Source organism: Pleuronectes platessa, chromosome 21 (assembly GCF_947347685.1).
Source record: "Pleuronectes platessa chromosome 21, fPlePla1.1, whole genome shotgun sequence".
Taxonomy (NCBI): domain Eukaryota; kingdom Metazoa; phylum Chordata; class Actinopteri; order Pleuronectiformes; family Pleuronectidae; genus Pleuronectes; species Pleuronectes platessa.
The window spans coordinates 261,492-271,210 of NC_070646.1; the positions used below are offsets into that span (position 1 = coordinate 261,492).

At 45.4% G+C, this 9,719-nt stretch overlaps 2 protein-coding genes across 5 annotated transcripts; one reads left to right on the top strand and one right to left on the bottom strand.

The window, feature by feature from the left end:
- Positions 1-424: 424 nt before the first annotated feature.
- Positions 425-3,818, top strand: ankrd22 (ankyrin repeat domain 22). 2 transcript variants are annotated; one of them, XM_053413659.1, is made up of 6 exons: positions 425-529; positions 1,998-2,189; positions 2,649-2,756; positions 2,884-2,961; positions 3,352-3,450; positions 3,533-3,818. In XM_053413659.1, exons 1-6 carry the CDS (start codon positions 479-481, stop codon positions 3,605-3,607), a joined length of 603 nt encoding a protein of 200 aa, XP_053269634.1. In that variant the 5' UTR covers positions 425-478; the 3' UTR covers positions 3,608-3,818. The 2 variants fall into 2 exon arrangements, with proteins under 2 accessions (XP_053269634.1, XP_053269635.1); XM_053413660.1 differs by having other exon boundaries at positions 2,652-2,756.
- Positions 3,819-4,414: 596 nt separating this feature from the next.
- lipf (lipase, gastric) lies at positions 4,415-9,245 on the bottom strand. 3 transcript variants are annotated; one of them, XM_053413657.1, is made up of 11 exons: positions 9,058-9,245; positions 8,420-8,545; positions 7,972-8,083; positions 7,517-7,715; positions 7,307-7,416; positions 7,085-7,221; positions 6,851-6,997; positions 6,680-6,751; positions 6,242-6,310; positions 6,051-6,161; positions 4,415-5,806 (listed from the first exon to the last, which is right to left on the bottom strand). In XM_053413657.1, the coding sequence occupies exons 2-11, from the start codon at positions 8,540-8,542 to the stop codon at positions 5,684-5,686; spliced, it is 1,203 nt and encodes a 400-aa protein (XP_053269632.1). In that variant the 5' UTR covers positions 8,543-8,545; positions 9,058-9,245; the 3' UTR covers positions 4,415-5,683. The 3 variants fall into 3 exon arrangements, with proteins under 3 accessions (XP_053269632.1, XP_053269631.1, XP_053269633.1); XM_053413656.1 differs by having other exon boundaries at positions 9,013-9,244; XM_053413658.1 differs by lacking the exon at positions 9,058-9,245 and having other exon boundaries at positions 7,972-8,079.
- Between the last annotated feature and the right edge of the window lie 474 nt (positions 9,246-9,719).

Here is a 9,719-nt window from a genome sequence, read left to right on the forward strand (position 1 = left end):
GAATTCCATCTGTGAAGCCCCGCCTCCCTCTGACGCCACCTCTTCTCAGGTGTTAAACGGAAGACAGAAACCGGAAACTACGTCCCTTCCTCTTTCAGAATCAAACTCAACAGAGTCAAGGAAGGACAGACAGGAAGTGGTAGGTGTTTGATTTCAAAGTAAAGCAGATTGCCTGAAAATCTTTTTTACATCGCTGCTGTTGATGATGACGTCATGATGATGAGGTAAAGGTCCGTCATCATTTTCATCACGAAAATGAAAAACACTTGAAAAGTGAACGTTGTTAGAATGTGTGGCGTTTTGAGAAGTTATAAATACAAATAAGAGTTTTTAAACATACAAATAATGACAGGACATGAAACAGTAACTTTCATCAACGTGTCACTGATTCAAACCCTGATTCAAAGAAACCGAAACTTTCTTTTATTTTGATATGTGGAACAGGAAGTGAGTGTTCAGATATTGTGTGTGTGTGTTGATGTGCACAGGTGAGTTCCTGTCAGCCGCCATGGGTCTGGTTTACTCTGAGGTAAAAACTTTAAATATTTTATCTTAATCACAATTACAAATACACACCCACACACACACACACACACACACAGACACACACACACACACACACACACGCACTCACACATAGACATACATAGACACACACAAACAGAAACACACACACACTCGCAACTGTGACTCGTTCTGGTACAAACATGAATCAACATGAAGGCAAATAAATGACGAGTGATGTAAGTAACAAAGAACATTTGCTCACTTCTTTACTGTACTCTTAGTTACTGTACTCTTAGTTACTTTACTCTTAGTTACTATTCACTAAGGAGTTTGAGCTTTTGAATGATTTTGTTTGATGTCTTTCTTCTGTTCATTTTATCATTAGAGAGAGAGAGAGAGAGAGAGAGAGAGAGAGAGAGAGAGAGAGAGAGAGAGAACAACATCTGTTAAACATCAGAAGAAGAATGTTGATTCTCATCTCAACAGAGAAACGTGTCCTGTCTCACCCTCAGTGGACGTGTCCTGTCTCACCCTCGGTGGACGTGTCCTGTCTCACCCTCGGTGGACGTGTACTGTCTCACCCTCGGTGGACGTGTCCTGTCTCACCCTCAGTGGACATGTACTGTCTCACCCTCAGTGGACGTGTCCTGTCTCACCCTCAGTGGACATGTACTGGTCACCCTCAGTGGACATGTCCTGGTCACCCTCAGTTGACGTGTACTGTCTCACCCTCGGTGGACGTGTCCTGTCTCACCCTCAGTGGACGTGTCCTGTCTCACCCTCAGTGGACATGTACTGTCTCACCCTCAGTGGACGTGTACTGTCTCACCCTCAGTGGACATGTCCTGGTCACCCTCGGTGGACGTGTCCTGTCTCACCCTCGGTGGACGTGTCCTGTCCCACCCTCGGTGGACGTGTACTGTCTCACCCTCAGTGGACGTGTCCTGTCTCACCCTCAGTGGACATGTACTGTCTCACCCTCAGTGGACATGTCCTGTCTCACCCTCAGTGGACGTGTCCTGTCTCACCCTCAGTGGACATGTCCTGGTCACCCTCAGTGGACGTGTACTGTCTCACCCTCAGTGGACGTGTCCTGTCTCACCCTCAGTGGACATGTACTGTCTCACCCTCAGTGGACATGTCCTGTCTCACCCTCAGTGGACGTGTCCTGTCTCACCCTCAGTGGACATGTCCTGGTCACCCTCAGTGGACGTGTACTGTCTCACCCTCAGTGGACGTGTCCTGTCTCACCCTCAGTGGACATGTACTGGTCACCCTCAGTGGACGTGTCCTGTCTCACCCTCAGTGGACGTGTCCTGTCTCACCCTCAGTGGACATGTACTGGTCACCCTCAGTGGACGTGTCCTGTCTCACCCTCAGTGGACGTGTCCTCTTTGCTGCTGATAAACATTAGTTACATCAGTTGTCTCATAATTTGTCTGTCTCTTTGTCTCTTTGTGTCTTTGTGTCTTTGTGGTGCCCCCCCCCAGCCGGCCTGTCAGTCAGCGTATGACGGAGACGTTCATCAGCTCTATCGCATCCTGACCGATGATCCTAACAACCTGAATGTCCAGGACGGACACACGGGGGACACGCCCCTCATCGCTGCCTGTCGCCGCGGCAACCTGAGGATGGTCCGATACCTGTTGGACAACAAGGCCGACGCCCACCTGACCAATAAGGTGCTTTCACAGGATGATGTCATCAGGTTTCTGTTAAGCTCTGGATCTTCTCATGAGGACCACAGTCAGTTCCTCCTCCTCCTCCTGAGCTCCTGTGTAGAGTGTGAATCCAGGAGCAGAGGATCCTCCACTGGTTCACTGACGGGGGGGGGGGGGGGGGGGGGCTGACACACGATGAAGACACGAAGACGTGAAGAGAGTTTGTGGTGATCAGAGCTGACGATGTGTCAGGTGATGTAAACATGATCACATGACCTAAGGTAACAGGTCCCCCCCCCCCCACCGGCTGCTCCACCTCTCACCTGAACCATGAGGAAACCTGCTGCTGTGATGTTCAGCTGTGAAACACAAACTCTGGAGACGATTCCCTGGATCTGACCTGGAGCTCATGTGTGAAGACAGCTTCAGTAATGTTGTGTCTAAATGAAATCAACTTTATTGACAGTCTGTGTGTTTCAGAAGCAGAGGACGTGTCTCCACTACGTGTCCAAGAGGACTTTTTCTCTGCTCGACTATCTGATGATCTCCATCCTGATGCCCATCCTGCTGCTCGGATACTTTCTCATGGTGAGTTACTGTCCGTCAGATTTTAACTTCATAAAGTCCTAATGTTTGGATTAATGAGGTAGAAACTGATTCTAATTTTTCATTCACAAACTGTCTGAGACACTGACTCCTTGTCGTGTGTGTGCAGTTACAGAAGCAGAGGCAGAATGTGAGTCTGATGGAGGTCGTTCTGAGAAGTAAAGTCAACGTCAACGCTGCTGATTATGTGAGTTTACACCATAAACCTGATTCTGTAATTTAGAGCTGACAGCAGAATATTCTCACATCAGTCAGAAGAATAAAACTCAGCCACCAGGAGGCGTCACAGTCACAATATGGACTACAGGCAGTTAGTTGATGTGGGGCAGCAGTGTGGGATGATGGGAGTTGTAGTCTGCTTCAGGAGGTTTCTTCAACTAAATGAAACTTTACCTTTATTAAAACTACAGGTTTCAGCAGGTTGGAAATATGAATATAAATATAAATACAACACTGGTCTGAATGTTTGCAGACAATTTCCTGTTTTATATGTTCAGACTGAAGAGTTCAGATGTTAGTGCACAGCTACACCACTGGGGGGCGACACCGTGTGTTTGAGTGATATGTGTTTGTGTAGAAAGGAAACACGGCGCTGCACCTGGTCTGCCAGAGGAAGAGTCATCGTCTGGTTCCTCTGCTGCTGCACAGAGACGCGGACTCCAGCCTCAGAAACCAGGTACGTGCTCAGAGGACAGGGGCGTGTCGTGTGGACCTGATGACGCCACAAGCCTGAACCCCGTCTGTGTTCTCTTCTGCAGGACGGAGAGACGCCGCTGGACATCGCCACCAGACTGAAGTTCAACAAGATCGTCAACATGTTGAAGATGCAGTGATGGACGGATGAGAGGAGAGAGAGCGAGGCCGAACGAGAGTTCCTCAAGAAAAATCACATTTAAAATTGTTTTTATTAAAACTGATTCAGATCAAACGGTTTTATGTTAAAAAATCTTAAGGTTAACTTGTGAAATCAGAGTCAAGTTACAACCTCACAGTACAGAGTCATATGCAACATGTCCCGTCAAAATAAAAGCATCTTATATCAAACTGTCTCTGGTTGATACTGCACACATCTCACAGTCACATGACTGTGACGGGCGCTCTGTTGTGGTCACGTGCACGACTCTGTGACCTCACAGACCAGGTTGATGACGTCACAGGAACACAAATAAATGTTGTTAATTGACAAAAAGTTCAGCTTGATCAAAAGAGTTGTTCTGGTTCTGTGAGCTACAACTGCACAGATGTGGAGGGGGAAGCTTTACAGTTTTTCCGATTGCTTAAGCACGATTTTGAAAACAGGGCCCGGTGTTTCAAACACTACACACAATCAGCACAACCACACACACAATCAGCACAACCACACACACAATCAGCACAACACCTCAGATCCTTTGCAAAACGAAACACTCTTGTAAAAACTTTACACTTATTTATCAAAACCATATTTTTTGGCCATATGAAACACACACGCTTCATATGACTTAATTCTGTTTTGACCAGTTACACACTGCTGTTGCTAACCTTAAACACTTTTAGCAATTCCAGTTCTCAGTGATTAGAGTACTATAAGTGAAGTACTCTGAGAAAGTGCAAATAGACAATAAATTCACCAAACACTACACAAGACCAATGCTGCAGACTCATGAAAATGGAATTTATTTCTCTCCATATCCCCAAATCAGTCAACATGTCAACATGGAGAATCACAACACAACATGTGTTGTCATGCTACTACAGGAGTGTGCATAACACTGTAAGCTCGACAAATATCAGAGAACAGAACATTGTGTATCCAGTAGAGTTTCAATGAGGGGAACCTGAGCCTGGGGCTGGAGATCGTAAACCCTCCACCGCCATGCAGAGAAAAACTCTTTGATTGGGTTTAGAGACGGAGAGTGTGGTGGGAGGTATGGTTCTGTAAACTGTGGATGGTGTTGAAACCAGTTCTGGACCAGAGCAGAGCGGTGGAATGACCCATTGTCCCAGATGACAGTGTGTTGCATCTGGTGCCTGTGGTTCACTGCTGTGATGATGTTGTGCAATCGGTCCAAACATGTGAGAATGTGAGTTGTGTTGTAAGGGCCCATGTTGTCGTGATGGAGGAGGACCCCATTCTGTGTAGTGGCAGCACAAAGGGTGATGTCACCCCCCCGTTGCCCTGGGACATGGATCATAGCCCCGTGGCCAATGATATGTCTGCCTCTCCTTTTTGATTTTGTCCTATGAACCCTGCCTCATCTATGAATATGAATTCATGTGATTTCCTCATCCATCTGTAAAACTCTCAGAAATACAGTGAAAGACAAGATTGTGTAGTTCAGCATAGGTCTGGAATACAGTACATTTACATTATGAAAGTTATGTGTGCAGTATGAACATCACACACAACATCATTACTAATGCCGCAGCTGCAGCCTTCTCCTCCTCCGAGGTTCCCCCCCCCCCCCTCTCACCCTCACTCTTCTTCTTCTTTGAGCACAAGCTCCATTTTGGTTGAAAACAGGTGAACTCAGCTGATGCATTTGTATAGTGATTAAACCTGATTGGTGTGTCTACAATTAAGCAATCATGTGTTTGAATGCCAAATGGTTAAACATGGTGTGTTTAACCAATTGGCCCATGGGGGGGGGGGGGGGTAATTTGACAGGAAGTGCTTAGGAATTGCAAGGAAGTGACATCTTGATATACTTCTGTGTTTAATGTATACAAGTGTGTTTAGTGTTTTGCAGATCATTGTGTGTATTGTTTTGCAAAAATTGTGAAGCTGACATTGTGCTTATAGTGGTGCAGGTCTGGGCCATGTTTTGCTCCTTGAGTGTCAGGTTTGATAATTGTGTTATACTTTTGATTTTAGTGTTTATGCAATCGAAAAAAACTGTAAACAGAAACCAGTGTCCTCATGGCGCCCTCTAGCGGTGCTCCTGCAGCAGCTTCAGGATGGAGGGAAACATCTGTTCAGGAGCATCAAGACCCCAAATGAAATCCAGATGTTCCCAGTGTTCGATGTGCTGGTGGTAGATCAAGTTAGACACCTGAGGTGAGAGAGAGAGAGAGAGAGAGAGAGAGAGAGAGAGAGAGAGAGGTGAGTGAGGACGTAGACTTCTGATTACTTCCTGTTCACATTCACAGCTATTGGCTGCTGTAAACAAATCAACATCCATAACAGTTGTTATGTTTTAAATCTGAGGAATCAAACTTGTGACATCAGTTCCACTGGAGATTTCATCTGAGTCTCCTGGGACGTGTGTGCATGTCTGAAAGCAGCTAGAGACTCACCTGAGTGAGGAGGACAGCCACATCTTTGGGGTCCGCCAGTGTATCCTGTCCCCCTGAAAACAGAGCGGTGGGAACCTTCATGTCCTGGACGTTGTACTGAGGGGGAGTGGACTGAGGGGACACGAGGGACAGAGACGGACAGTAAGAAAAACGTCTTCATCACCAGATAACACTGGTTCTCAGAGACTCACCTGGTTGTAGTGTCTCATGTTTCCTTCAGCACCGAAGTCAAACGCTGTCAGCTTCCCTCCATGGACGTGCTGCAACCACAGTGTGTGTGTGAGCGCTGTGGTGATCACCTCCTCATACAACTAGAACTCTGTGTTTCTCCTCCTCCTCACCTCCACCTCCCAGTCAAATGGCTCTAATGAAGGCCAACCCCAGAACCCCCCCATGGATCTTTAGAGAGCTGCCTCTGCTGAACGATGTGAACTATGGGGGGGGGGGGTTTGGTTTGTATTGATATTATTTACTCTTTGTATTTTTTTATATGGTTTAGTTTTATGTTCTACTTGATAATGATCATATCAGACTCTTGGTATTAAAAAGTCCACACTCTACAGCGCATGTGTGTGTGTGTGCGTGTGTGTGTGTGCGTTCATGTGTGCATGTGTGTGTGTGTGCGTTACCTGGGCCCAGTGCACCATGTTCTGGACGGACGTCCCAGCAGGACAGTGTGTTGTGTAAACCGGAGTCCGAGTCTGTAGATGAACAGAATCATGTTACACGTGTGGCCAGATCATGTGACGTGGTCATGTGACGTGGTCATGTGACGTGGTCATGTGACGTCTCTTACGAACCATGTTGAGGTTTTTCTCGTCGAAGCCACACAGGACGAAGAAGAGGTTTCCACACAGCTCGCTGAGCGGCTGCTTCCCACACACGTGTTCAGCAAACCACTCGATCAGGTGACTCTGAGGCAGGAAGTTCCTACTACCAAACATGGCCTGCAGGGGGCGTGTCATCACACGATCAATACACTGTTAATATCATCAAATCCTCATCATGCCCCACTCCTGACTGACGGCTCTCACCCAGATGAGCGGCTCCGGCAGGACGGACAGTTTGGTCATCGGGCTCCTGGTGAAGGCCACAGTCGCCACAGGAGCCAAACCGAAGAACAGCTTGATCTTACTCGCCAGGTCAGGGAGCGTGGAGAACGCCATGAATGCTGGGAAATAAGACACTGTTACAGTGATGTAAACAGAGAAAGGAGTGTGTGTGTGTGTGTGTGTGTGTGTGTGTGTGTGTGTTACCTATAGTGGTTCCCTGAGAGTGTCCGATGTAGTAGATCTGTTCTTGTCCCGTCACCTTCAGGATGTAGTTTACAACGGCGGGAAGATCCTTCAGAGCCATTTCATCATGACTACACACACACACACACAAACGCCCAGGAGGAGGGTGATGTCACACAGGTGCCGTGATGTCATACAGGTAGACAGTGATGTCATACAGCCATTGTGTACCTGAACCTCCAGAACTCGTCCTGGTCCGGTTTGAGCGTCCGGTGTTTCCTGGACCACGTGTTCCCTCGGCTGTTTCCGAGCCACACGTCGTAGCCGGCGTCCGCCAGCACGTAGCCCAGACTGGAGTTTGGCGGGTTGGTGATCCAGTTACTGCCGGCGGCGAGGAGGCCATGTTGGAGCAAGACCGCCGGCCTCGGGCCTGCAGCTCATAAAACATCAAATATTATTTTGGCGTGTCTGATTTGATCTAATTCCTCCTCTGACGTTTTATTTTGAAGGAGAAGTGATTGTTACTGTGTCAAATGTCCATCACCAGTTCAACTGTGTACAGAAACAGGAAGTGAAGTTTGATGTTTCAGCTTTCTGTAATCCTCAGACTGCTAACCACAGAGGAAACGTGTGTGTGTGTGTGTGTGTGTGTGTGTGTGTGTGTGTGTGTGTGTGTGGAGTGTGACCTGCAGTGTGTCTCCGTCCGGTTGGGATCCGGTTCACCATCAGGATGAACCCGTCCTCCGTCAGAACCTCGTGCTCCTCTGCCGGGTAGCTCCAGTGCCTGATGATCTCTGTCTGGACAGTGACACCATCAGTGAGGCCGACTGAGACTTTGACCTCAGTTTGAAAGTGGGTCAGATAACAAGTGTGTTTGTCTGACCTTTGACCCCGGCCATGGAGCCCACAGAGTTTACACAATAACAGACAAAGATTCAGAAAGATTTGACTTAATAAACAAACAAATATTTTAAGAAAAAAAAACAATTCTCACTTTCAGAATAAAGTCTTGATATTTAGAGCTCATGTGAGACTAAAAGTTAGTTTTTTATTTCGTGGTAAAAAAGTTAACTGTTAGTTATGTTAACTTATGGTTACCTGGGTAACCATGACTGACAGTAAGCGTGTACTTACAATGTTCATGTGCACTTCAGGGTCCAGCTCCAGCTGCGGTTTCTCAAAGCGTCGGTGGAGGTGAGCTGCTCCACTGTGCAGGAGACCGGAGAGGACGAGCACACACACCACAACACACAGCATTGTCTGTGTGAACACACACACACACACACACACACACACACACAATCTTCACAGGTCAAATCAGCTGATGTTTGTTTCACTACTGTTTCAACCTGAGTCTTTCAGTTTTAAACCTGAACAGTTTCTGTTGGTTTAAACCTGAGGCTAGACAGATTATAACAGTTAGTTAATAACAAGTTACTGAGCAGATTATAACAGTTAGTTAATAACAAGTTACTGAGCAGATTATAACAGTTAGTTAATAACAAGTTACTGAGCAGATTATAACAGTTAGTTAATAACAAGTTACTGAGCAGATTATAACAGTTAGTTAATAACAAGTTACTGAGCAGATTATAACAGTTAGTTAATAACAAGTTACTGAGCAGATTATAACAGTTAGTTGATAACGAGTTATTGAGCAGATTATACAATTATATAACAATATAACAGATATATTATATACATACACATGTCTGTATATATCTCACCTATCTGTGCGCTCCGATTATCTTTGACGAACTGAACTCTTTCACCGTCGTCCCGGAAGTACAGAAGTGACGTCACAGGGAGAACCTCACTATGATTGGTCAGATCCAGACGGAGGTTATATCAACCTTTTGTTTTCTATAAATCGATCAACGAAGTTTTCTGATTGAATTTCCTCACTGATCGAATCATCACAGACCGGAAACAGGAACCAAACATAGACCGGAAGTGAACAAAGACAGAAAGCAGCCGATTATGTTAAAAACAACATTAGACTTAAATTCAAAAATAATTTCATGATATGACGACGATACTCACGAAATATGACATTCATCTAAAACGTATTTAAGTATCAAATAACATTTTTAAAGGTTTGTTTGATTATTTTTCCGTAACGTTAGACCAAAGGCAACACTTCAAAATAAAAGCTCAGCCTATCACAGAACAAAGTAGAAAACGGTTGACAGAAAAATCTAATCTCTCCACACCTATACATCTGATTTATAAACATATGCAATTATTAATACAACAACTTGAAAACGTAAACATTTATAAAATAACCTGAACTGTTTAATATATGAAATGTAACATACAGTAGTTGGAATAAAAAATATATAATATATCATGTTTCTGAGAAGCAGATATGTAAAGTTGAATAAAGATATTAACTTTGAAAGGTTGATAAATTGTATTTTAAATGTATTTAACT

Excerpts from the sequence above, each read along its gene's own strand:
- ankrd22 (XM_053413659.1), top strand. The coding sequence starts at position 479 with ATGTGCACAGGTGAGTTCCTGTCAGCCGCCATGGGTCTGGTTTACTCT. Across the intron at positions 2,757-2,883 it reads TGCTCGGATACTTTCTCATG|TTACAGAAGCAGAGGCAGAA; the intron begins GTGAGTTACTGT and ends GTGTGTGTGCAG. Across the intron at positions 2,962-3,351 it reads ACGTCAACGCTGCTGATTAT|AAAGGAAACACGGCGCTGCA; the intron begins GTGAGTTTACAC and ends GTGTTTGTGTAG.
- lipf (XM_053413657.1), bottom strand. The coding sequence starts at position 8,542 with ATGCTGTGTGTTGTGGTGTGTGTGCTCGTCCTCTCCGGTCTCCTGCAC. Across the intron at positions 7,417-7,516 it reads GACGAGTTCTGGAGGTTCAG|TCATGATGAAATGGCTCTGA; the intron begins GTACACAATGGC and ends GTGTGTGTGTAG. Across the intron at positions 5,807-6,050 it reads TGGCTGTCCTCCTCACTCAG|GTGTCTAACTTGATCTACCA; the intron begins GTGAGTCTCTAG and ends CTCTCACCTCAG.